The 27,254-nt window shown below is 46.8% G+C and overlaps 1 protein-coding gene across 1 annotated transcript in view; it reads right to left on the bottom strand.

The window, feature by feature from the left end:
- Positions 1-9,413: 9,413 nt before the first annotated feature.
- Positions 9,414-27,254, bottom strand: part of GPA33 (glycoprotein A33) — a 38,161-nt gene continuing 20,320 nt past the window's right edge. The window contains exons 3-7 of the mRNA XM_032291513.1: positions 24,559-24,775; positions 19,113-19,268; positions 12,298-12,417; positions 11,562-11,688; positions 9,414-11,023 (exon numbers count right to left, since the gene is read on the bottom strand). Of these exons, the coding sequence (XP_032147404.1) occupies positions 10,891-11,023; positions 11,562-11,688; positions 12,298-12,417; positions 19,113-19,268; positions 24,559-24,775 (753 nt within the window). The 3' untranslated portion in view covers positions 9,414-10,890. The remainder of the gene's footprint in view (positions 11,024-11,561; positions 11,689-12,297; positions 12,418-19,112; positions 19,269-24,558; positions 24,776-27,254) is intronic.

Below are 27,254 nucleotides of genomic sequence, written 5' to 3'. Positions count from 1 at the left end.
TGAAGGGAGAGACTAAGGCTCATGGTATGAAGAATTGTACTTAAGCAACCAACGTCTTTATTTAAGGATTCTGGATCTCTTTCTGGGGGGAAAAAAAAAATCTATAAGACAGCCCAGAACTTAAATAGTTAGACCTGAGTTTGGGCTCTTTGTCACTAACCAGCTGCATGATCTGTGACAAGTCACTTTAATATCCCGAGCCTTGGTTTCCTCATCTGTAAATTGAGATGAATAATGCCTGGCTGATAATGTGGCTGTGAAGATTAAAATGGGTCATGCCTTTGAATATGCTTCATAAAATTCAATTCTTCTTTCATTTCCTCAGCTGATTTTTCATGTTCCTCTGATACACTGTCCCCACCCTGGACAATCTCTGGCAGGTATACACATACCTCAAGATACTAGACAGGGAGACTGCCTAGTTGTGATTCACTGAGGCTGATTTGTCTAAAAAGTTGCTCACTAAGTATTCCCGCAGGGTGTTTGAAGCCTCTTCCTGGATGCTTGATGAGACCAGACACTTTGAATCCACCTTGCAGAGCTCCTGTTCCAAGACAGCTGCAGCCTGTGCTCTGTAGAGCAATATGAAATAATTGCCCATTGGCACAATAAGCCCATCTCCTCTTCGGGCAGCACAAAAGAAAGCTCAAAAGCATCTCCGGTTTTGATTGCCAAGTGGGGGAGGCAGTGAAAGTAGACTAAATTATGAGTCCAGGTGCCTCCCTACAGAAAGCCACTTCCGCCTCGCTGCCGCTCCGTAGGCGCGCAGTGGGTGTTGACGTCACCTTCTGCCACAGGAGCTTGGAGAGGCTGGGCCCCCGGCTAGGCTCCACAGGGGTCCGCGGGTAGACTAGGGCGTGCTCTCAGACTGAGAGTGCTGGAAGGCTCGCTTACCCTCGCCATAGACCAGACTGACAGGGGTCTGCCAAGGCTGCTGGGAATGTGGGAAGTGAACTTTAGGTGGAAACAGAAAAGCTTGTCTCTCTGTGGGTAGCCTTTTTTTTAGTTCAGTAGAGAAAAAAAAAAATCATAGAAGACTGCCAAGCCGAATAAGCTATGCTCAATTAAGTCTTTCAACTGTGCAATTCCTCTGGTTGATTTTATGAGGAAAAGGGCAGAATAGAAACATGATGGGCTTGTTTAAAATACTTTAAAAGGGAAGAACCTACATTCTACTGCTTCCCAGCCCATCCTCTCTCCGGCTTTCCTCCAGCCTTGCTGCAGGCCTTTACTGTCATCTCCTCCTCCATCTGTTACAGAGATGTCCTCAGAACCCGTCCTTGGCTGCTTTCTCACCACACACCCTCATCCAGGGCATGTCCTCCGTGTGACGCCCCTCATCCATGCCTGTGACTCCCGAGGCGCTGAATCAGCCAAAACTCTCCCTCCCCAACCCCCAGCTCCAGGCGCTTATAACTCACTCCCCACAGCTGTTTTTATTATTCCTGTTCACTGCTACTCAATCCCATCTTGTTTTCAAGAGAACGTAAGGTGGATTCCCCAAATACATAAAAGATGAGAACTAAATAAAGGCAAAATCACTGTGAAGATAAAATGAGGGCAAAAAAGGAGAGAGAGATGAAATTATGGACAAAGTTAGTTCACCAACTGCATTTAGAAAAGTCCTAAACAGTTCCTTGACATGAGTAAGTTGACTTTGAACTTTCTAGCAATCACTGCAATGAGGAAAGCACAAATTGTATATAGTTCATGGTGTCCTTGACACAGTATGTCTATAGCAGACTTGCTTATGAGTAGCAAAAATTTATGACCTAAAGGGAATAGAAGAAAAAAAGTTGAGGCCAGATGCAGTGGCTCACACCTGTAATCCCAATACTTTGGAAGGCTGAGGCGGGAGGATCACCTGAGGTCAGGAGTTCTAGACCAGCCTGGCCAACATGGCAAAACTCCATCTCTACTAAAAATAAAAAAATTAGCCAGGTGTGGTGGCAGTTGCCTGTAATCTCAGCTACTCAGGAGGCTGAGGCAGGAGAATCACATGAACCCAGGAGGTGGAGGTTGCAGTGAACCAAGATCACGCCACAATACTCCAGCCTAGGGGATAGAGCAAGACTCTGCCTCCAAAATAAATAAGCAGTAAAACCTTCCTAGTACGCAGACCTGTGAGAAAATTCTTTGGTGGATTTTCATCAACAAGCAATTTACAATGTGAGCCGTGTCCTCAACAATACTCTAATGATAAATACAAAAATGAGAGACCTAATATTGCTTCTAACAATTTCCTACAAAGATACCCAGAGGAATAATGCTAAAGTACTTATGTAAAAGAATTCCAGAAGGAATCAAGGAGGTTCCAACCGAGTATGCAGAGCTGATGGCTTGGCTTGAGACAAGGAAATAGTAAAGAATATTCTACACTGTGTACAATTCTCTGTATTATTTCTTTTATTGGAAGTTTTGAAATTTATTGATCATCAGTGAGTCCAAACTTATAATCAATCTCCTGAAGTTTCTGGGGTGCAAACATTCTTAGTTGGATTTAAGTGCAAATATTCTTAAATTTAAGCCAGCCAAGAAGGGTGGAGTGGGGTTAGAGTGACATCATTTTATGAAGGTTGAAATGCTGAATTTAGACACTTGCCCATGCAGAGGCCACTTTCCTGGTTTTGCATAAGGTTGGCTTGAGGGGCTACCAATGAGCAGAAAACAAGAATTGCTCCAAACCAGTAGTATGTAAGCGGATGAGGCCCCACGTCTCTATGCCCCAGAACACTGCTGCGACAGAAAGGAGAATGGGGAGGAATCAGACTCATTGGAGAGATGCTGAAGAGACAGTATCTTCAAAACTGGCCACTAGTTGACTTGAAAAGAGAGTGGTGTCTAGGAGGACTCTCAGGTTTAAAACACTTTCATTTGGGGGCCCTTTTCCTTTCATTGTATTGCTCTGAGCAAATCATTCCCTGTGCAGTTACTGCTGATAAAGAGAAGAAGGGCTGCTGCAGCCCAACACTACAGGAATCAGCTGCAAGCATCAAAGGGGGTGCCTCCCCAAAGAAAATAACAAGAGAGGGACCCTGACTGGATGCCCCCCAGCCCACACTTGAGGCAGAGTGACTGCAATGAGGAATGAAGGCTTCTGAAGAGGGGCAGTACCTGAAGCGGAGGTATAAAGAGGCTCCCAGGATCAGGGTCTCCCTGAGGTGGGGCAGCCTGTAGGCTGTCTGCCCTGAGGGCCTAGTCAAGTGCTTATGGTCCCTACACCTCATCCCCTTGCTCACCTGCTTGTAGTTTAGCTATAATGGACAGGTCCACGCATGATGCCTCTGTACCTACTCAAGTACATGCTACACTCTCCTTTATTGCCTCAGGAGATTTCTACCCACCTATGGGGGGCAGCTGGGAAGTGTAGGGGAGGTGACAGTCTCAGATCCCTATGGGATGGAAGTGGTAGATAAACGCCCCAGCCTTTCCTCCCTTCAGTGCTACAATCCTGAAGCACATTCCACACAGTTTCTCAGAGCCCTAGTTGCCCAGGAAGCAGAAGTGATGGAACAAGAAAAGTGAGATAGAAGAAAAGTCAACAAAATCTGTGTTATGGAGTGGGCTATTGCAAAGGGATCATCTCCTAAGTAAGACAGGCATCGTGATCTCAGGCTCTGCTTTCACAGAAACCTAAACTAAGCCAGACCCTATTCCAGAATTAGTGAACTAGAAGATTTGGTTAAGAAACACTCCCCAAAAGGCATTAGGAAGGAGTAAAGTAATGGAAAATATAAAAGAAGAATTAAGAGATCTGGCTGCTAGAAGTAGATGTGTCATTATTTAAATAATAAAAAGAGGAGGAGTTTCAGGAGCAGACAAGAAAATGTTTGTAATAGTTCGAGTTAGTTTGTCTCTGTTGAACTTTATTGGGTGATATCAATTGCCTTCTCACAATCTCTTATCTTCTATTCCTCCTGCATTACAGCTAAGGAGATAGGGGGGAGACGAGTTCAATGAGTCAGACTTGTTGTCCTTGGGTCATTTCCCCTGGCATCTGGTGATCAAAAGCCACTCAGACCTCAGTTTGAGTTGGTCACCTCTCTGTTCTACAGCTAAGACATCATGGCTGTTGGCCTTCATTTGCGGCAACTCATTGGTTTATCCTCCCAGACATTTGAATAGCAGCTTCTAATCATCGTGGGGAATGCCTTTCCAAGAGAGTAAGGGTGAAAATCTGGATGGGCACTCTCTTCATGAAGGGAAGAGGAGCACTGTGGAGCTGTGTTGTCCCTGGCAAGGCCAGAGGGGACAATCTTGGCTGTCTAGGATCAGAAGGGGCTTTAGGCCATGCCATACCAATCAGGGTCAGAAATGCCAAAATGAGTCTAGAAATCACAGCCTTCACTTTGGTGGCTTTTTAGACTAGCCCAACATCACATTCCTCTCCTTCTTTCTCTTTGTTCCACTACACGATTGTTCCTCTGCAACTGTGGGTGAATTTCCCATCTCATAAAAATGGCAATGACTTTAAATGCTGAGGCCCAAATGGAGTATTTTCTCATAATTTTTCTTTATTTTTTGTTGGGCAAGACAGGGAGGGTAGGTTTTGCTGAGAGAGATCAGGGACCTGCTTACACAGGCTTTTTATATGAGCTACAGCAGCTACCTTCAGCCAGATAGATATTCTCTAGCCTTTCAGTGGAAACTGTAAGATTCATATACCAAGTCCCATTTTCCTGAGAGAAAAACGAAAGCATAACTAATAATTTGTAAAGTGTATACTCTCTACATTTATATGTCATAGACACTTTTAAATGTATTATTGCTAATCCAATAGAAAGTTTAAATAAGATGTTTTAAAATATTTTATTAACTCAAAATAAGGAAGGAAGAGGGAATTATAACCACAAAAACTCAAAACATAGAACAACAAACAGCAAAATGGTAGACTTTTAAAAACTATACAATAATTACATATACTGACTTAAACCTTTCAATTTAAAAGGCAGAGATTGTCAGAATGGATTTTAAAAAGAATCCATTTTTAATATTATGACAGAGATAGGTCTGTCACTTTAAATATAATGACAGAGACAGGTTGAATGTAAAATAATGAAAAAAATACCATAAAGACAATAGGCATAAAAACATTGTCATATTAAGGTACCAGAGATCAATAGGAATATTTCTTCTATTGACAAAAAGCCAATTCAGTAGAAAGACATGGCTATTTTAAATGTGTGTGTCTAATAACAGAACTTCAAAATAAATTAATCAAAACCGATAGAAATTTAAGAACCAATCTCATTTATAATAGTATCAATAACATAAAACACTTTTAAATTTAACAAAATACTTGCAAAACCTTTACAGTGAAAGCTACAAAATACCTCTGAGAGAAGTTATAGAGACCTAATTAATGGAAGAGATATGTCATTTTCATAAATTTGAAGACTCAATATTAAGATGTCAACTTCCCCAACTTGATCTGTTGATTAAATGCAATCCCAGTCAAAATTGTAAGCACATATTTTATAAATATAAAAGTTAATTCTTAAATTTATGTAGAAAAGCAAAGGATCTAGACTGGTCAAAACAATCTTAAATAACTAACAGGACTCTACAATGAAACATGGTTATCTCGCGAACTTACACTCATCCGGACAGTGCAGTGTTGGCATAAAGACAGACAAGGAATAATGTTTTAATTGTGATGAGTAGGTCTCTGAAGAAATGAGTGCCCACATTAAGGGTGACTGACTGTGATACCTGGTGCTAACAGACTTGGCACCAAGATTTAACATCACTTGTATTTTCACTAGTGTTGTTAGTGTTTTGAAAGTGATCCGGTTAAAAAGGCCCATTGGTTTTCAAAGTTTGCTTGGTTTTTATGTGGTCCTCCTCTAATCCTAACTTTCCTGTAAGTCCTATTAGTTTTAGTGTGTGATTTTGGAGAGTTACTCTTCTTTGAGTTACTCAGACCTTCCTCTGTGTTCCTGCAAGATTTTTCAGAAATGCGTATATATTATGCATATATTGTTATACCTGAGGAGGTATAACAATATATTCATTATTCAGAAATGCATATGTAATACCTGAGACACCTGTATTATAAGAAACAACTGTCATATACAGATTTAAAACAAAAAACATTAACTCTGTGTCCACTCCCACATGTCCCCCATTCTATCATCCTGTTAATACACAGAATCAGGAGAAAATGTTTTCAATTAGAAAGAGCAAGGTCTTCAGAATCAGACAGAATTGATCTAATCTTCATTCCATCACCTACTAGCAATGCTACCTCCAATGAGTTTCTGCTTCTGAGCCTCAGTTTCCTCATCTGTAAAATGGAGAGGGTCTGTGGAACTTAGGATGAGGCAACTGTGGCAGAAGCCAGTAGCCAGTTCTTTTGCTTCCTGAGCACATATGACAAGGTCACAAGTTTGCATTTCCCCGCCTTCCCTGCACAATGTGTGGCCTGTGACTAGTGCTTGCCAATGGGCCAATGGCGACTGAGCACAATCAGGGCAGTCACTTCTGGATCAAGTCTGAAGAAGCATTTGCACCTTTGCTCTGCTCTCCTTCCTGTCTGCTGGCTGGTTGCAGACAATTTCCAGGCCCTTGAGGATGGAAGACCCACTAATGTAAACAGTTGGAGATAAACAGAAGATCGGGCCCCTGAGTCTGTCTCAAAAGCTGTTGCGTGTGTGAGAAAGAAACTTCTATTGTATTTGAGCCATTATAGCTTTTTAGTCCACTTTTATAGCAGTTTAGCTCATCTTAAAGGGAAAATTTTACTCAGCAACATGGAAATCAGGGAAATAAGATTGACTCTTAGAGATAAACTTTAAAATCCTAGATCCAAGCAGAAATATTCAGTATCCTCTCAAGAGGAAAGACCAGTTCCCAGATCTACCGGAGTTCATTGGAGCTGGAGGAAAGTTTTTGCAAATACAAAGTCAGTATATGCATGAGAAAAAAAGATTGTAGGAAGGGATGATGTGGTGAGCTGAGGAAGTACAGACAAAGGACCATCACAGACAGAGACCAGGCTGGGTCTTTCTGGAAACCTACCTGAGGAGAGGCAGTCTCGGTGAGCAAATTCAATAGCCAAGTGTCCCCAAAGAGGCCTCCCTATAGGGCCTTACCAATAGGATCACTTCTGCAGATGCCCAGGGCCCCAAGCCAGAATATCCAGGGATGGGGTCAAGCCCAGAGAATCTTCCAGAATTTCCACAGGGGATATGACACCTCCTTATACAAACTGCCATCGAGGATGAGAGCTCCTTGATGGTAGCCGACTTCTCTTGTTCTGATTCCATGCTCAGTAAGCAGCTGAGGGCGTAGTGCTCGTGGGGTGAGACGACCTGGGTCGGGTGGACTGAAAAGCCGGTCTACTTGACAGCTATAAGTAGCAAATTGACATTCTGTGTTGATCCAGATCGCTTAAATGCACTGTGTCTTAGCTTCCTCATCTGCAAAATGGGAATAATACCACTCATCTCATAGTGTGAAGATCATCAGATGTTCTGTGCAAAGTGCCTAGAGCAGTGGCTGGCCCAGAGCAAGTGTTGCTGCTGTAAGCATTGTTCATCACGCACTGTGAGCTTGGTTATTGTGATTCTGCATTTGAGAGCTGAGGCCCTGTTGCTGTGTCACAAAAGCAGCTTAAGAACAAGACCCCTTGGGAGGGGGAGCGTTAGGACGAATACCTAATGCATGCAGGGCTTAAAACGTAGATGACAGATTGATAGGTGCAGCAACCACTGTGGCACATGTCTACCTGTGTGACAAGCCTGCACATTCTGCACATGTATCCCGGAACTTAAAGTAAAATTTAAAATAAATAAATAAACAAATAAGACCCCGAAGAGTGGCTAATTTACCAAGTTATATATTACCTCATGGGGACCTCTCTGGGCAGCAAAAGTCCCTCCTTAGGTGATAACCTAGCATTGACATATGCCCAAATATTTGAAACTGCAAGTGGGGATTATTTGAGAAACTGTCTCAAGTGCCTAGCACACAATCTTCCCTCAATTAATGGGTAGGCTTTGTCTCTCTTCTAAAACACCATAAAGTCTCTGAACCATCAGCCGGAAACCATAGTTTGGGAAGGATGCTTGACATTCTAAGGAGAGTGTATTACTGGGCTAATTTTGATTGTGTAAGAACCTACAACTGTCTAATTCCCAGAGTCTGTGGACTGAAATAAATTCATCAGGAAACTGTAGTCTTACCGAGTGATAATGTGATTTGACACCCAAGTAATAGAAACCCGCATTGGAGGACAGAAGAAAAGTCAGCACCAGCCCTTTTCCTCTTGTAAAACTCCTCATTTTTCTTCAAGATGCAGCCCAAATGCCACCTCTTCTCTGAAGCTTTCCTGAACTCCCTTAGGCTGAGTTACTCAGGCCCTCCTCTGTGTTCCTGCAGCCCCTTCTCTCGCTCACATAATTATGTTTCTATGTCTGTGACCTCCATTAGATTTTAGGTCCTTCCGGATAATAGTGTCTTAGTGACTTGTATATACTCTGCAACCAGCGCACTACTTGGCACATAGTAGATGTGCACAAAATATTTGTTGTTGAATTAGTGAAGTGGGTCTTGATTTCCCTTGTTTTCTTTCCTAAGCCTGAAGCTAAAGCAGGTGAACCTTCAGCGTCCTTTGAGGGGCAGAGAGAAGTCATGTCAAACCTGGGGGAAGGTGGCTGCTTCTGCTTCCATGGCCTCCTCAAGAACATGCTGTGGAACCTTGCTCAGTGAGAACCGGAAGGCACCTCAGAGTATCTACAGAGCTGGGAGATGTTCTTGGGCAAGATACTGTGACATCAAACCTTATTCATTTAACAGAACTTTTCAAGGGTCAACATGTGCCAGGCCATAAGGAAGGTAAGGGCCGAGGCAGAGACAGACCTGTGCACAGGTGAAATAGGCACACAATACTGCCTGACAAGCGCTGGGACAGAAGGGAGTACAGAACCCCACAGGAAAGGACACTGAGGAACAGACCTTGAATGCCTCTCAGGAGAGTCAATGTCAAAGCCAAGAGCCGACGGCAGAGCCAAGTTGCTTTGGAGGAGGAAGTGTCACCGTGCTCTGTGACAGAACAAGAGGACTGCTCCTCCCCTCTCTCAGGAGGGGCATCATAGGGAGCAGAACTGGCTAGAGCATCTCCACCATCTTCCTTCAAGCATGTGGACTGACGCCCAGGCCTGCCAGGTCCTGGGACTGCAGGCTCCTGGAATTTACCTCCACTAGCAGGCAGGAATCAGTCCTGTTCCCAAAACCACTAGAGGCACTGCCTGACCCTACTGCAGCCACAAGCAGAGGGACCCCATGATTCTCAACTCCGTTACTTTGTCTTGCCTCTCCTAGGAAGCAGAAGAGTGCTATGGTGAGTAGACACAGACCCATGAGACCCAAGCTTTATCTTACTACAAACAAAATCCACATCAAAAAAGAAATAAGAATTTTCACCCACATTTTATTATTCCTGAAAGCATTTGGAATGAAGCAAAGGATTTAACAATATATATAAAAATACACATTTAAAAAAATCACAAGTAGACAATAGTCTTATGGAATTATTTTTCTGATCATCCAGAAAAGACAGCAATAGTAAGCTGCAGTTGGGTGAGACCAGCCACTGGGCCCTGAGACCTACGCAGTCTAACGCTGCCTGAGCTCTCGAGAGTAGAAGAAATGCGTGACCAACAGAGGGAGGGTGAGGGAGGGCAGCAGGACAGTCCAAGCAGAAAACCACAGCCCGAATGGGCTGGGCAGGGCCAGGGCTGAGGTGTCGGATGCAGGAACAACCAGGAACCCAGCCAGTTATTCTGGCCTGGAGAGGAATTACCAGGACACAAGAACTTGGACCCTCTGCAAGCAAGCTCCTGTGTGTGTTCACTTTAAATCAATTCCTATTTAACTTACTGAATGAACATGTGGGTTTGGGTGGGAGCCATCCTTGCGTCCACAGTCGTCTCAGGGAGATCAGAAAGGGAAGGCCTAACCAATCAAAGCCGTTTCCCCAATTAAGCTTACGTGTCCACTAGGATGGGTGCCAGCTGCTAGGGCTTCAGGGAAAGCAAAAGCTATGAGGCCCAGGCCCTGCCCCAAGGAGCTGGTGCGCTAATATAGCCAGAGGCACTTGCTGAGAGGACTGTGTCTTGTGGCCCATGATTGGCTGTGGGACAAAGTGACAGCATTGTTTCCACATATGTGGACAATTAGGACAGAGTTAGAGAAATCCTTGTGATTTCAGATGGGCCTGGAGGACAGGTAGGATGTTGACAGGCAAAAAGGGAAAGTGTGTGGGCAAAAGCTCCCCAGGGCTTGTGCAGCAGGAGTGGGAGGTGGCCTTCCCAGGAGGGTCTGGGATGTACTGGCAGCTATGGGAAGTGAGGCTGGAAAGGGAGTGGGAGCTGGAGGCCAGGCCCATGCAGGGCCCAAGCATACTCACTTACTCTTTCATTCATTCAACAAAAATGTATGGAGTGCAAACCGTCTGCCCTGTGCCCCTCCAGGTGCTGGGCTCACAGGTGAGCAGGGCAGCTCCCGCCCCCCCGAGGCTGGCATCACCTCCCTGGAGAGTTCTGAGCGTGAGTGTCCCATACTCAGCACTGTGCTTCCAGGAGCTCCTGCCAACTACAGGGGAAGTGGAGGCTACAGCCTGGTCTCGAGTGAGAGCCAGGCCCTGAACCAGGTGTCACAGCCGGGAGGGGTCACTTCACAGGACAGCAAGGTTGGCAGGGTCAGTCACAGGAGGGACCCCCTTACCAGGCCAACCATGCTCCTCACAGCTGACAGAGGGGAAGAAACGCCCCATCAATGTTTGAGATGGAGGGACAGGAGAACGGGGCTTAGAGAGAAGAAGGAAGGCCAGGAAGCGGGAGAATGAACCCCTAACCCTGCCTCTGCCGCCGTCCGCTGCGGCCCCGGTCACCGGCCGGGTTGGTCTGGGGATTCGCGCCCCGTGCTGCTCTGCTCTTGTTGCCTGTAATCATCCTCCTCCTCTCTCCCTCTGGAAAGTTCTCTCAGCTGCTCTGGCGGCTCCTCATAGGCTTCCGGATTCCTGCAGGGCAGCGGGGGACAGAGGGGAAGGATTTGCTCTGTGGCGGACCCCCGAGGGAGCTGGGCCTCATGCGCCTTATGGGAAGAGCAGCCTCCAGACCTCCTCCCCACCCACCAGCTGCAAAGGACACTGGGCTGAAAGGCTGGGCTGAGACTGAAGGAGCCACAGACTTGTTCCACGCATGAGCTGAGGGCGGTACAGGAACAGGCTGGTTCTACCAGCCCAGGAAGGACTGGCCCCGTGACAGAGGCTGCAGGCCACACTTGGCTCTGGGCATGCCACGGGAAGCGGGACCCTGAGCTCCCAGACTGGAAACCACAGGCATGGGAGGCAGGGCCTGGGACTGCAATGCACATTTTATGGCTTGGGCAGGTCATTCTTTTGTCAGCACAAAATGGGGATAATATGCGTTCTTTTGCCAGCACAAAATGGGGGTGATATGCCCCAGGGGTGCAGCGAGTAGAAGAGGCTGTGGAGTTGGGATGCCTAATTCCAGTCTCCCTAGACCCTTGCAACAGGCTCCAGCCCAGACACTCACGGCCTTGCTTTCTCATCGGTGTCGCCCTTCCCCCGGCAGCAGCAGCAGTAGATGATGATGCCGACGATGATGAGGGCTGCAACCACGCCCACCGCGATGCCCACATACAGGGCCACGTTCATGGAGGCTGCAAGAGGACAGAGCAGCTGCACTTTCCAAGCTTCGAAGCTGGCTCCGGTGCTCCTCCCAGCCAGGGGAGCAGCAGGTGCCAGCTTCTGGTAACACTCCATGGAAGGCATGGTCTTGTAGGGATGTGACCAGTCATGGGCCAGGAATACTCTTCAGGATGGAGGTGCAGACAGAGATGTGAGGATACTTCACATCTCCACACTCTCCGGGCTACCCTGGCTCTGCAGAAGTCCTGAGGTGTCAGCCCTGCCAGCTCATTGAGCTAGATGTGACGTCTCACCCCAAAAGGACGTGGTCTAGACTCTGCGGCAGCCAGCTCTGGGCACTTCCCCCATGCCCACTGAGTGGCTCTCAGGCAGATGGGACTGAGGAAGCCTCTCAGTCCTAGAAGTCGGTCCTAGGCTCCACTTCCCAAAACCAGTGGAACTGGACTGTCCTCAGAGCGAGGGGAGCCTAGGACAGAGTCATCCTGCCTAGGTCACCCTGCAGGTACGTGGCCCTAGAGAGGCCCCATGATTCATTCTCATGGTGGCCTCAGCTGACTCTCTGGACCCCCACCAGTTATCCTGTGGCCTTTGTCCGCCCGCCCTTCCCAGGCTGCTCTTACGAGGTCTGACGGCCACCGTGATGTTGCAGAACGCCTTCCCCACCTCATTGCTGGCGGTGCAGATGTAGTAACCCGATGTGTCTGTGGAGATGTTCTTCAGGGAGACGGGCTGTCCTGAGACTGCAGGGGCAGAACAGTTAGGGTGATGAGAGGCACCACAGTGGGGTGCAGGCAGCCAGGAATGGGAGGCCTGGACTCCTGGGGAGGCACAAGCTCGGCCACTGAGCTTCTCCAGGCCGGAGCCCCGTCTCCACCTCCTGGGTTGCAGGACGATTAAACCAGGCAGGGTGCACAATGCCAAGTGCTTAGAATTCAGTCAGGCACCCTCTGTTTGACGCCTGGCTCTGCCACTTATTAATTTGCCTTTAGCAAGTAATTTAGCTTCATTCAACTTCCATTTCCTTATCTAAAATCAGAAATAATAGTACCTGCCTCACAGGGTACTTGAGAGCTTAAAATGAGGCACTAATAATAAATGTAAGCCCACAACAGAATGCCTGATATGTAGTAAGTGCTCAGGAAACATAATACACATTTTGTATTACGTGAAAATGCTTTCTAATTAGAAGATATTATTACTTTTATGATCTTCAGAAACAATCTCTTAGCTTAGACTCATATGAAAGTCTTTGGAAATCAAGAACCCTGATCTTGGGATTTCTGCCCTGAGAAAGGTGTGTGGGGGATGTGTGGGTGTGTGGGGGATGTGTGTGTGTGTGTATGTGTATGGTATGTGGTGTGTGTGGTATATGTGTGGTGTGTGTGTATAGTGTGTGGTGGGTGTGTGATGTGTGTGGTGTGTGGAGTGTCTGATGTGTGTGGTGCATAGTTGTATGGTGTGTGGTGTGTGTGTCATGTGTAGTGTGTGTGGTGCATGTGGTGTGTGTGGTGTGTGGAGAGTGTGTGATGTGTGTTGTGTGTAGTATGGTGTGTGGTATGTGTGGCATGTGTGTAGTGTGTGTGGTGCATGTGGTGTGTGTATGGCGTGTGTAATGTGTGTGATGCATATGTGTGTGTGATGCATATGTGTGTGTGATGAGTGTGTAATGTGTGTGGCATGAGGCATGTGTAGTGTGCGTGGTGTATGTGGTGTGTGGTGTGTGTGGTGGGGGTGGCGGACGTGTGTGCTGTTGGGGTGGGATGGAAGAGACTGTCTAGACTCTTCTTCTGCATCTGCCACCACGTGAGCAAGCCATTTAACTTCTTTGAGCTGCAGGCTTCATCTGGAAAGTGGGAGTGAAAACACCTGATCCTCCTGAATCCAAGAGAAGGGACCAGAATGTCTCATGGAAGACTTTTCCCCTCAATCTATCATCCTAACAGTTTCTTCATCTCGAAAGCAAGAGCGTTGTGCTTGGGCGTATGTATATGTCAGGCCATCCAAGATGCTTTGTTATAACAGCTATTTTGAGAGAGGAGGTGGAGACCTGCATCCTCTAATTTAGCTGCAGAGCCAGCCTTGCCTGATCCCTGCTGCCACCAGGTGGTTACATGCCATCACTAGGAGACACTCTAAATTGTAAATACGATCCTGTCACTGCTCTGTTCAGACGTTTCAGGGGCTGCCCATAATCCTCAGTAACAAGTCCAAGCTTCAGGTCACAGATCTGGCTCTGTCAATCATACCTGCTTCTCTCTTGCCACTTGGTGCTATGGGCAAAACCAGGGGAGCAGCCCTCTCGCTGCCCCACTGTCACTTTCTTGCAAGACAGCTTCTCAAGATCTTCCTTCTGCGGATGTGCTGCTGGGTACACATCCTCAAATGTGATGTCCTGTCATTGTTCCAGCAGTCCTCAATATTTCAATCTCCAATTCACAGAGGTAACTGGAGGCTTAAGGTAACTGGACTGCTCAAGGTCACAAAATTAAAAAATGATAAAATAGGAACAAAAATCCTGTTTGGGGTCTAGAACTCCCTGGAGCCATTGATAATTTTCTTTTAAAAATTTGTGGCCAGGTGCGGTGGCACACACCTGTAATCCCAACTCTCTGGGAGGCCGAGGTGGGCAGATCACTTGAAGTCAGGAGTTTGAGACCAGCCTGGTCAACATAGTGAAACCTCGTCTCTACTAAAAATACAGAAATTAGCCGGGCGTGGTGGTGTGTGCCTCTAGTCTCAGCTACTCAGGAGGCTGAAGGATGAGAATCGCTTGAACCCGGGAGGAGGGGGTTGCAGTGAGCTGAGATCGCACCACTGCACTCCAGCCGGGGCAACAGAGCAAGATTCTGTCTCAAAAAATAAAAAAATGAAAATGAAAATTTGTATTACAAAGCCAATTATAATAATTTATGATTTAAAACTATTATTTCAATTCAATTCAATACAGAAAATCTTTAGCTGCTGATCACAGCTATAAAGGAAATGAAGAGGGTCCCTTTCCTTTTGGTGTTTCCAGTCTCGCCAAGAAGACAGATATAAAACAGAGGTGGTTACAGTTCCAGATGGAGGTACTATCTGAGCTTATGGCCGGGGGTTTTAATCGCATCAAAAGGGCCAAGGAAAGCCTCTTCAAAGGAGAGAGAACGGATAAAAATCATTATAATTCCATCACCTAGAAATAACACTTTGATTTGGTGCTACCAGGATACTACTCTCTGGATGCTCATTCTTCATAAAATGTGCCCCCTTCTATCCTAGAATTCCACATCTCCGTATGTTTTCTGGCACAGTGTTTACATGTGATATTAATATGTGGCATAGAGGAGGAGTCCCTAAAAAAAGCAAGTTTAGAAATCGCGGAGTTACGGTTAAGTACCCTTTCTAAGGGCAGCACTTTCAGAACCCCCAAGATGCTGTTGAGCACTGGGAGTCTCTGATAGAGGGTTATGGTATTCACGGCCTCATTTTCTAAACTAATTGCATTTTGTTATTTTTAAGAAGCATCTTGAAGGAACACACTTTAGGAAATGCTCTATGGCCCTAGGCATGCGTAGGAGGTCTAGAGCTCTTAACAGATCCCCACCACTTTACGGGTGAAGCTCAGACTCTGGGTTCAGTGTGGGCAGCACACTGCGGACAGTGAGGATCTTTCGAGTGGGCAGAGTCCAGCTTTGAGCTCTAGGCCTTGTTTAGGGTGGGGGAGCACGGGGCTTCCTAGTCCAATGAGTCAGCGCTCTCCTCCCCCGGTTGCCTGATGCAAACGGTGTGCATTTGAAGCTGCCGGGATGAACCAATGCAGGTCTTGTGCCACAGGACCTTCTTTGATTCCGAGTTGGGGCTCCCACGCCCCTTTTCCTTCAGAAAGGGACTAGTAATTTTTGAAATCCAGAGAAAACTGTTTCCGCTGCAGTGACGACACCTTGTGGTCAGGAAAGGAAATGCCCAGGACGGTCATACGCCTCCCACCTTCCTCTCTGCTCCAGCTGTGGAAAGAGTACCCTCGAGAGAACCTCTGGTCTCACCAAGACCCTAATGCCACGTTAACGAGATCTAACATTTCTGCATTCCCCAACCCCCACCCAATCCTGTAGCTTGTTGACAAGCCCCTGCTGCCACCTCTGTCTCAAACAGGGCCCTCAGGATCCTTCCTGGACCGGTCCCCAGCCTTCACAACCTCCTCCCCTGAAGTGCTCCAGGCCCCAGAACTACCCCCTGCCCCAATTCTGTGATATCTAAATTACTGTTTCTTCAGTGCATGAAACTCAGCTTACTAGGACACAACTTACAAAGTCTGTTCAGAGCCTATCACAGATGGGATCTCTCATCCTCTTTGCAGCTTTTGGGGAATCCCAGTTTTTTTCAAAGGGCACCACTAACGGTCAGAGAAGCTGTGAGTGACTCAAGGCTCCAAAGTGGAGAAGTCAGGACTCAAATCCTAGTTTCCTGATTCCGGATTCCCTGTTCTTTTCACTGCTAGCTTGTTGCCACTGAGGGCTTAGTCAAAGGAACCAATCTCTAATGTTGGAAATTGTCTTCAGATGTAGGAGGGCAGAGGTGCCCTCCTCTCCAAATCATCCATGTTGGACCAAAATGTTTTAAAAGCCAGCAATAATTTGGTCTGACCCACAGAAGAAGAAGAATTAGCAAATTCTCCCTCTCTTTCTGTTTTGTTTTGTTGTTGTTGTTTAAGACAAGATCTGGCTCTAGCGCCCAGGCTGCAGTAGCACCATCTCGGCTCACTGCAACCTCTGCCTTCTAGGCCCAAGCGATCTTCCCACCTCAGCCTCCCGAGCAGCTGGGACTACAGGCATACACCACCATGCCACGCTAATTTTTGTATTTTTTGTAGAGACAGGGTTTCACCATGTTGCCCAGGCTGGTCTCAAACGCCTGGACTCAGGTGATCCACCTACCTCAGCCTCCCAAAGTGCTGGGATTATAGGCATGAGCCACTGCACCTGGCCAGAATTGGCAGATTCTCTAAGGCTCTGAGAAGCAGGGTGGAGACAAAAGACTTTGAGAATTCCGTCTTCACCCCACGATGTCATCCAGCTGCAAGGGCATGTTGTTATGACCATTAACCCTATTCTTTTCCGTCATCCCCTGATCCCCATTCCGACTCAGCAAATCTTAACTAGAGACAGGATAAAGCTTTTACAAATTAAGGAAGCAATTCTCCTTTAACCTCCTTCCATGTCCTCAGGATTCTTGCTTTTGGATAATGAAAGAACTAAGTTTTGGCTTCTAATAACCAGAGGAGTCTGCCGGTGGAGGCAGGAGAGAACTGCAGCTGGGGTGTCCATTTGTGAGGCTTCTCACAAGGTACCCATGGCTTCCAGGGCAAAGACCAACCTCCCTAGTGTGACACACAGGCTCTTCATGATTTCTCTTCACTGTGTTCCTTAACAAGAGTATCTCCCACCATTCCTATACCTACCCCTTAACCATACCACACAGTCATGATTCCTTTCTGTTCTCCAAGCCAAGCCTCTTCATCCTTGAGGATTCAACTCAAATAACAGCTAATAATACTTAGCATTAAGTGGGTGCTTACTACCTACCAGGCACTGGTTTCAGTGCTTTACATCTACTTTTATTTAATCTTCACAACTCTATGAAGGAAACACTAGCATTATGCCCATTTCACAGATGTAGAACCTAAGGCACAAAGAAGCTAAGTCACTTGCCAAGGTCACACGGCTAAGAGTCCAAGCCAGGAGTCAAGTCCCTGGCATGCTCTTAACCGCTGTTGACTCCGGTACCCCCTCCTTGGAGAAAACTTCTTTGATCTTTTATGCCTCTTCTGTGTTACATCGCCACTGGGTATAAAGCTATTGTAGCCTTTGCCACCTGTAACCTTAGCTTTGGGTCCCCCTATACACACTTTGCTGGAAAGAAGGTCACACACTACCAGTGTCCATAGCAGACCTACCATGACCATGGCTGGAGTCACTAGGCTATTCACAGGCCACAGAGAGGAGGCCACAGAGCCCCAGGAGAGCTGCCAGGTGGTTTCAACAAAAATTCCCAATATGCTCGATAAAAAGTTGCCAATCAGAAATACATAAACAAAACTGAAAGCTTGTTGAAAATCTACGTTACATCAACCTATTTTAAGTTAGGTAGAGTGGATTCTACTAATTGTTTTAAAGAAGTCGCTTTGCCTCCAAACGAGTGATGAAGCTCATCCTGGTGAGTACACCCCGGCCTGTGCATCCACCCGGCTGGGCTTATCCAGGACGACAGATGTTCTTCCCATGGCCCCCACCCCCACCACCAGGAGCCTCATCTCGGAAGAGCTGTGTGTCCCTCTGGCCTCTTTTTCCACTTACACTGAACTGAAAGATCTCCCAGAAGTGAAATCTGATGGACACCTTTTAGGCCTTGCCTTTCTTTTAAAAGAAATTATTTTATTTTATTTTATTTTATTTTATTTTATTTTATTTTATTTTGAGACACAGTCTCGCTCTGTTACCAAGGCTAAAGTACAGTGGCATGATCATGGTTCACTGTAACCTCCACCTCCAGGGCTGAAGTGATCCTCCCACCTCAGCCTTCTGAGTAGCTGGGACTAAAGGGTGAATCCTGCCATCCCCAGCTAATTTTTAATTTTTGTGTGTGTGTGGAAACGGGGTCTCACAATGTTGCCCAGGCTGGTCTTGAACTCCTGACCTCAAGTGATCCTCCTGCCTCAGCCTCCCAAAGTGCTGGGATTACAGGCCTGAGCCACCGTGCTGGGCAAGCCTTGTCTTTCTTGATCCTCAGGAGCAGGGGTGGGCACCAGGGGCCCTGAGACTCCACCAGGGTATTTCTGTACCTGTTGGCTCCGGGGTAAGGACGGTAGGATTTTCATATAACTCTTTTTTTTTTCCAGTTAGTTTCCTGACTGAAAGGTCAAATACCAAGTTGTCCACTACAAAACTGGTCTCCTGGCAACTACAGCTGACCCTACCATTGCTTCCCCTGAGAACGTGGGACCCTTACAGCGCGTGAGTCCGTGAAGGCTGAGATGGACCGGCCTGGATGTGGGAAAGTTAAATTCCCCACCTTTGGGTGGAGCCGCCGAGTCAGACTTGGGGTCTCAAACGTATATACGTCGGGACGCAGTCAGTAAAAACCCTTCCTATGCTTTCGCACAGAGTGCTTATCAGGGCACGCTCATCCAAGAGAGCTGAGGAATGCGGAACAAAGGAAACAAGTTAACAGTTACCGCGGCTTCCGCTACGTGCTTTACATGAATCGTTTTTACTCCTTGCCAGAACCTATGAGGTGGGTATTATTATAAGAAACCAGTGCTTAGAGGGGTGGGGATGGGGTGGGGTAGGGAAGCGGCCTTCAGGGGGATCTGATTGGTTCCCCGAGTCGCCCCTGGCAACCCCTAGCCAATGCGCTGCACCTTGACCTGAGGAGCCCGCCCTCCCTGCTGCCCCCTTACCTGGCTGGGCCAGGGGCTGCTCCTGGTTCAGGATGTCGTACCTCTTCCAGCTGTACTGAGGGGCTGGTGAGCCCTCCTGTGATAGGCAGGTCAGCTGGATGTTGTTCCCAATGATGGTCTCTCCCTCGATGCCGCATTCTGGTTTGGAGGGTGGCACTGTGTAGACGAGAGACCAAAAAGAAGGCATGAGGCAGGTGGGACTGGTGACAGCCACCCGCCACCCCCCCACACACACACACACTTACTGCCTTGTTTGTTCACAGGCAGAAAACTGTAGCTGAGTGGTGAGCCAGAACGCTATGAAACCAGTTCATCCCAATATGCCCTCAGTGGTCTGTCACCATCACAGAGGAGTGGTGCACACTCTGGGGAGCATTGTGGGTCTGCAGTAGCTTCACAGGGCATGGTTTCATGTGTGTTCTAATTTACAGTCATGGGATTTTAAGGATAGCACAACATGGCTGTTAGAAAGATGGGGATGTTGAGGCCCAGAGAGGACACTTGTTCATGGGTCCTGGCAGAGCCGGGACTAGAGCCCAGATCTTCTAACTCCAGATCCAGTGTGCTCTCCACCAGTCCATATGGGCTCCTCTGCCACTGACTCATCTGTGCCATTTTGGGAAAACCTTCAATTTCCCTGGACCTCAGTGTTCCGTTCTGCAAAATTAGTAGACAACCAACCTGTTCCGTAAAGGGCCAGGTGACAATATTTTAGGCTTTGCAGACCACATAGTGTCTCCGCTACTTTTTCTCTTTAAATGATATGTTAGAAATATAAAAACAGGCTGTGGGCTGGATTTGCTCCTAGTTTGCCTACCCCTGGACTAAGTGCTATCTGAAGCCTCCGATGCTAACTTATTAGGAAAGTTCTCTCTGGGTTCAGGACTATCCTCTTACTGCACTTTGCCGATAACACGCAGTTTCCACAAGCGCCGGACGATGGGAGGAACCACAGGCAGCAGGAAAGTTATGTGCAGGGTGATGAGGACGGCGGGGATCCGAGAAGGCAGAGGGCACAGAGCTCAGGAGAGGGAAGCCCACAGACTGGAGGTTACATTGAACAGCGGGATGGCAGGCCACCCTCATCTCACCACCCCAACCTGATTCCCTGAAATCCTGGGAGGCTTAAGCCTATGCCCTTCACTCAGCATTGTCAAGACACCATTTTGAAGTGGGGTGCATTCTACAAATCTCGCTGGGGGCCTACTGTGTGTCTGACAGTGGTGGGCACTGGGAGGACACAGTGATTGGGTAAAGGAATCTAGTGGGGGCAAAAGACAAATAGATGAACAATGACCAAAAGGAGGCAAGGCTGCTGGGGCAGATAAGACCCAAACACGGCCCCAATCACAGCATCAGCTGTGACCTGAAGGAAGGATGACAGTAAACAAGGCCAATGGTGGAGGTGGGAGTGGTGGTCAGAGAAAGAGGTGATGGTACTCCAGGCAGAGCGAACAGCATGTGCAGAGGCTTAGAGGCAAGAAGCAACATGAAGCATGCTTGAGACTTCAGGTAGTGTCCTTGGAGGTGAGAAGGGGACATGCAGTGGAGAGGGTTGCTCCTGGAATCCCTGGGTGGCAAGCCTGTCCTTTCTGCGTCTTTCTTTCTTTTCACGTCCCTTTGGATAGCTTGCTCACCCAATAAACAGTGCTGCCCATTCTATAATCCAGGTGCTGAGCATCAAAAGTCCCTTCTGTTCTCAGCCCCACCCAGCAGTTGCCCAGAGAAACCCTTCCACACACCACTCCCCTCTACCCCGCAGCCAACTATTTCCTCTTGGAAACAGGCAGGTTATTGTTGTGTGTGCACAACATCTCTGGCTGCCATAGTGAGCCTGGCCAGGTGTGGGGCCACATGAGGGAAATTAGATGCCCTCTCAGATTGTCACTTTCCCTCGGGCTGTTCCTAATCATAAGAGGCCCAAAGTTCAAGACCAGGCCTCATCTATCCTGGACCAGACCCTGGGACTGGAGCAGTGTGGGGAGGGGGAGGCTGCGGCCCGAGGACCAGTCTTACCAGCAGCCTTTTTGCTCCCCGTGCTGGGCCAGCAAGCAGAAGGTGAACACCACTTCCCAGAGGACCCCTAGGATGGGGTTGCTGAGTCAAGCTTTATCTCTTGAGCTTTTCAGAGGATTAGGAGTGTTGGAAATAGATGTTGGAAATAGATGCTCGGTGCCGCAAAGAAAAATTAGAACTGAGACAAAGGATCTTTCAGCAATGCAATTTTTATTTCCTGGACTGCAGGAAGGGTATTCTCATGGCAAGATGGCTAGTGAGAGTACCCTTCCTGCAGCCCAGGAAGTAAAGATTGCATTGCTGAAAGAGCCTTTGTTTCAGTGCTAATTTTTCTTTGCAGCACTGAGCATCTATTTCCAACAGGGAGTATTCCTCTCCCCACATCAAAAACATTCAGCCTTTTCCCAGGAATACCTTGAATAGGAGGCAAAGGCATTATTCTACGGTTGGAGAGCAGGCAAAACACCAATCCCACCCAAGGAGTCCCATGTGTCCCCAAAGTCATACAAAGTGTGCATGACTGACAGTAGAGCCTTTCTACAACCAGGTTTCTTTGGGGTAAAAGACAAAAAGGGTAGGAAAGTAACTGAGGCCTACTGGCATCTACAGAGCACTCAAAGGCATCTGAATGCATCCAAAAACTGCTATAGCTTTGCTGAAACCAACATTTGCTAAGGGAAAACTGCCAAAAGCAAATCCTTATTCTCTCCAGAGGCAGAAGTACAGATAATGGCAAAGAAGTGACCACCCACCCCCGAAGAGATCAGCCTTAGGGTGGAATGTGTGAGTTCTCAGCCCCCAAACCCTCTGGCCTCACACCCAGGAACCCCCTGCTGTCACTCTGTCAATCCCTCACCAAGGTCTCTCTCGTTAGCCTTCCACCATCAAAAACAGCTAGGACCTCCGATCAAACAGATCTTTAAAAGATCAAATCGTCCTTCCACACATGTGGGGGCCGTGAGACCTCCGGGAGACTCTGAGTCTCAGACTCAGTCTTACCTTCCCAGCATAGGGCAGATGTTACCTGAATATTTGCTGGGGGAGCAGTGATGGGGAAGGAAGGGAGAGTGAACCTTCGAGGCCTCTCCGAAGCCTGAGACTCCCTCTACGGACGTCAGGGGGCGCCAGAGGCCGGGGAGACTGCCGATCCCGATCCGCGGCACCTGGTCTCAGGACCCAGGGCTCCAGCTTTCCCGGCCGCGGTTGAGACCACGCGTGCTGCCCCGAGGCGCAGGCTGAGGGGCTGCCTGGCCGGGAGCTTCCTGCTCGCCTCGGTTTACTGAGGTCATCCAGCCCAAGTAGGCCGGCCGCCTTAAAATAGCCTAGCTGCAAAGCCATTAGGAAAGAAAACGTGTGTGTGTTTATATGTTTTTATTTCTGTTTAAATGTATACGATTTAAACTGATTTCTTAGAATGCATTTAAAAATAAGCGCTCTCTCTCTTTTCTATGTTTTTTTGTTTGCTTGCTTGCTTGTTTGAGACGGGTCTCACTCTGTCACCCAGGTGGGAGGGAAGGCAATGTCCCGATCACAGCTAATTGCAGCCTCAACCTCCCCAACTCAAGCGATCCTCCACCTCAATTTTTTAATTTTTTTGTAGAGAGGAGGTTTAGCTATGTTGCTCAGGCTGGTCTCTGCCTCGGCCCCCTAAAGTGCTGGGATTACAAGCGTGAGCCACTGCACCTGACACTTCTTTTTTTAAAAAAGTAAAACATCGGTTTCACGGAGTTCCATAATCTCAGATTAAATTTGTATCCTTCTGGCCCTGGTTGGGAGGCAGGGGGATCAGCATTTGTATAATACTATGTGGAGGATTTCGGCGGAGTCTTCATTAATGCTTACATTGCCCAAAGAAAACGAGAGCTATTTAAGGGACCCCTAACATACATATACGTGTGTGTAAGGGGGATGTTTATTGTAGTAGTGTTCGTACAAAAAAAAATATGTTAACAGCCTGAATATTCATCAGTAAGGAATACTTGAATAAATCATGGTACCTCCGTGTGATGAAAGGTATGCCTTAATCAGTAGATCTACATGTGCTGATCTGGAGAAATGTGCATGAAACATGGTTAAGAAAGGAAAAATTCAGAGTGATCTTTACAATATGATCCTTTTTTTTTTTTTTTTTTGAGACAGAGTCTGGCTCTGTCGCCCAGGCTGGAGTGCAGTGACCCGATCTCGGCTCACTGCGACACCTCCCAGGTTCAAGTGATTCTCCTACCTCAGTCTCCCAAGTAGTTTAGACTACAGGCACGTGCCACCATGCCCGGCTAATTTTTGGTATTTTTAGTAGAGACAGGGTTTCACCATGTTAGCCAGGATGGTCTCGATCTCCTGAGCTCATGATCTGCCCCCCTCGCAAAGTGCTGGGATTACAGGCATGAGCCACCGCTCCCTGCCAATCCCATTTTTTTTTTAAAGGAAAAGAGAAGAGTATGGAAGAGTCTGTGTGTTTTGAAAGGACATGAGGAAAATATGAAATGCCTACCTGTGTTGCCATTGGCTACTGAGATCTTAGTTATTCTTTATACAATGCTAGTTTGTAGTTTGACTCACTAATGCTTTCAAAAAGTCAGGCAACCACCTTATGCGATTAAAATATTTTAAGTATTAATTAAATTTAATTTAAAAATAAATTTAAATTAAGCATATTGATTAAAAATAAAATTCAATCAAGTATGTAAAAGGAAGAAGGAAAAAAGATCCCTGTTCTTCTCGTTTAAAGCATTGCCAGCAGCGGCGCCATTTCTAATATTGGACATAGACTGTGTTCATTAAGTAACAGTTATTTTCCAATAACCATTTGACTGTGAGTCAGTTGCTCCCTTTCTCTGGGCCTCATCTACAAAATGAGGATATTAAAGTAGATGATCTTTCAGAGGCTTCCTAAACTATAAATTCCAATAATAAGTTATTCCTATGAAAAGAATGTTATCTTGGGACACATTTCAAAGGGAGTAGAACCTGATTGATGGAGTGTCTGTTGAGGGGTGGGGTTGAGCAGACGGTGGTGTGAAGGATTTCTGCTGGGTAGCCTAAGTTACGGCAGGGAAAGATGTCAGAGAGTTGCTATGTGGCCCTCTGAGCACCCAATTAAGGCACCATGAGTCTTTGCAACAGGATTTAAGATTTTCCTTTATCTTTGTAATAACTATGGTATGAAAAGGAGGAGTTGGTGTGGGGGAAAGAACATCGACAGAGCAAGGGACCACTCCAAATCAGCCTTCTCTGCCCTTGGGAGCTGCCCACTAGTGTTCAGTTCCAAAGGGAGGAACAGGCCCTCTGCCAGAGACAGCTGGAGGAGGGGAGGAGACTCAGCTCCTTGCTGCTGCCTCTGCCTTCGCCTCATCACCAGGGCTCTTCTCCTCCCTGTGCTGCCTCCAGCCCACCCTCTTCCTACACTCCTGAAAGAAATGGAGACACTCACCGAGGACCAAGAGGCGGAGGCGTGACTTGGAGGTGATGTCCTGGTCTGACATCAGCGAAACAGAGCACTCGTAGGTGCCGTTGTCATCCATGGTCAGCTGACCAATGGTGATGGAGGCGTCGGACTGCTCAGCATTGCCCGACATGTTGACACGATCCTTATAAAGCTCGCCATAGATGTAGTTTTTGTTTGAAAACAGCCAGGTGACCACTCTTTCCTGGAAGGGAAGAAAAATGGCACTAGGTCTTCACCCAAAGGCCCTTGCCCCGTGCTTCCAGCCTGCCGTGACTACCCTCATTCCCTACTTCCCAGGGCCCAGAAGCACAGACACCAACCTCTCAGAACAAGCAGCTCGAATACATTCGACCCATTTGTGGATTTTGTGTATATATTAATATATATTATATAAAAGTATATATAATATGTATTATATATAATAATATATAATATATATGATAAAATATTTATTATATAATAAAAGAAATCCACAAATGAGTAGCATGTATTCTTTTATTATATATATATATTTTAAATTTAATTTAAAATTATTTTTAAATGAAAATATTGAAAGAAATTAGGCAGTTCATACTATAAAACATATGTGGGTAAATGGGTCCATCCAGGATGCCAACAATTTTACCTCTTGTAATCTCCAGTATCTCTTATCCATTCTGTTTTTTTTTTTTTTTTTTTTTTTTGATGAGACGGAGTTTCGCTCTTGTTACCCAGGCTGGAGTGCAATGGCGTGATCTCGGCTCACCGCAACCTCCGCCTCCTGGGTTCAGGCAATTCTCCTGCCTCAGCCTCCTTAGTAGCTGGGATTACAGGCACGTGCCACCATGCCCAGCTAATTTTTTGTATTTTTAGTAGAGATGGGGTTTCACCATGTTGACCAGGATGGTCTCGATCTCTTGACCTCGTGATCCACCCACCTCGGCCTCCCAAAGTGCTGGGATTACAGGCTTGAGCCACCGCGCCCGGCCTATCCATTCTGTTTTATCCATAGCTTACTCTCACTCATTCAGTCTACCAGTATTTACTGAGCACCTTCCATGTACCAGCCATCGTGTTGGGCAGCCAGCCTCGGCTGCCAAATTCACCTTATTTACTTGACTTTCGCCTTTGGAATTTACTGATTGATTGATAAACTCATTATTTATCAAATTGTGTGTGGTAATGGCTAAAATCACAGACTTTCAAGCTGGACTGCTTCAATTCAAATCCCCATTCTGCCATGTACTAATTGTATGACCTTGAGCGAAACGCTCGACCTGTGACTCTATTAACTCTTCTGCAACATGGAGATGATGATGATGACACCTGCCTCACAGGACTGTAGTGAGAATTAAGGTAGTCATATACACAAAGCAGTTAGGGCATTGCCTGACATGTTACATTTCTAGAAGTGCTAGCCATTATTCTAACTGAGCATCTACTAGGTGTCTGACATTCAACGATGGTAATTCATGAATTCTGCCCCCAAAGAGTAATGGAAGTGATAGACAACCAAATGTTACAACATCTTACGATGTTGTAAGATGAAAGAAAGTACCACTTCTAGACTGAGAAGTCAGGGGAGACTTCCTAGAAGAGGTGACAGTTGCCTTGAATCCTAAAATCAACTAAGAATTAGCCAGGCAAAGGGCTGGGGGTATTGGGAGAGTACGTGTTGAAGTAGGATAAAGGTGTTAGGCATTTCGGGCAAAGTGAGAGCCACAGGGAAAGACCTAGATGTGGGAAGCAACATCTCGACCCCGGTGGTTCAGTACGAAGGGAGGTAAGTGGGTGAGTGAGGGGCTGGTGAGAGGCTGAGCTTAGGCAGGTAGCAATAAAGATCAGAGCTGCTATTTATTGAACGTATGCTATGTGCTGGGTACTAGTCTATGCACTTGGTATGTATTATTGACACCCCTGAAGTAGGTATATGATTATACTCACTTTACAAGTGAGGAAGCCAAGGCACCAAGAAGTTAAATGCCTCAACCAAGTCCACATGTTTAAGTAAATGACAGGGCTGAGGTTCAAACCCGGCATTCTGGCTCCAGAGTCTGAAGTCCGGAGATTCTACAATGCCAGGTATCAGACACCGTGTATATGAGACTAAACAGTTTGCATTTACCCTGAAGCACTAGAGAGCCACGTATTTAGGAAGCCAGCTCTCAACACGGGATGGAAAGTGAATTGGAAGGAGAAAAGGGACCAGTTAAGAAATTGAGGAGTATGAAAGGGGAGCACCAATGAGACAGGAGTAGATCTGGTGGATGGAGTTAGAGAATGGCAGACCTCCAGAGTGACAGGTTTTTGGCTTGGATATTAGGTGATGTCATTTCCAAAAGAGGAAACACAAAGGAAGGGAATGTTTTATGAATAAACGATGTGTTCTCTTTATGGGTGGGGTATCTGGAGTGTTGGTGGGAGATTCATCTAGGTGGAGGAGTTGTTAAGAGCCAGATGGGTCAGTTTAGTGCGACTGGGATGAACGTCTGGGAGCCAATGTCATGTCGATGTTCACTGAGACGTGGGCTCGATGAAGCCACCAGGATAAATAAGTAGAGAAATGGCAAGTCTCCAAGTTACTGCATTCGAAGTGTCAAGGAGAGGTCAGAGAAATAAGAGGAAAAGCCAAGGCAAGACTGCCAGAAAGTCAAGACAACAAGACTTCAAGGTTGGAAAGTGGCTGCCAGTGTGAACTGCTA

This window comes from Sapajus apella, unplaced genomic scaffold (assembly GCF_009761245.1).
Source record: "Sapajus apella isolate SASKATOON/1434 unplaced genomic scaffold, GSC_monkey_1.0 scaffold25, whole genome shotgun sequence".
Lineage (NCBI taxonomy): Eukaryota > Metazoa > Chordata > Mammalia > Primates > Cebidae > Sapajus > Sapajus apella.
Note: the sequence above shows the minus strand (reverse complement) of the source record. Positions and strands in the feature narration are given on the sequence as shown.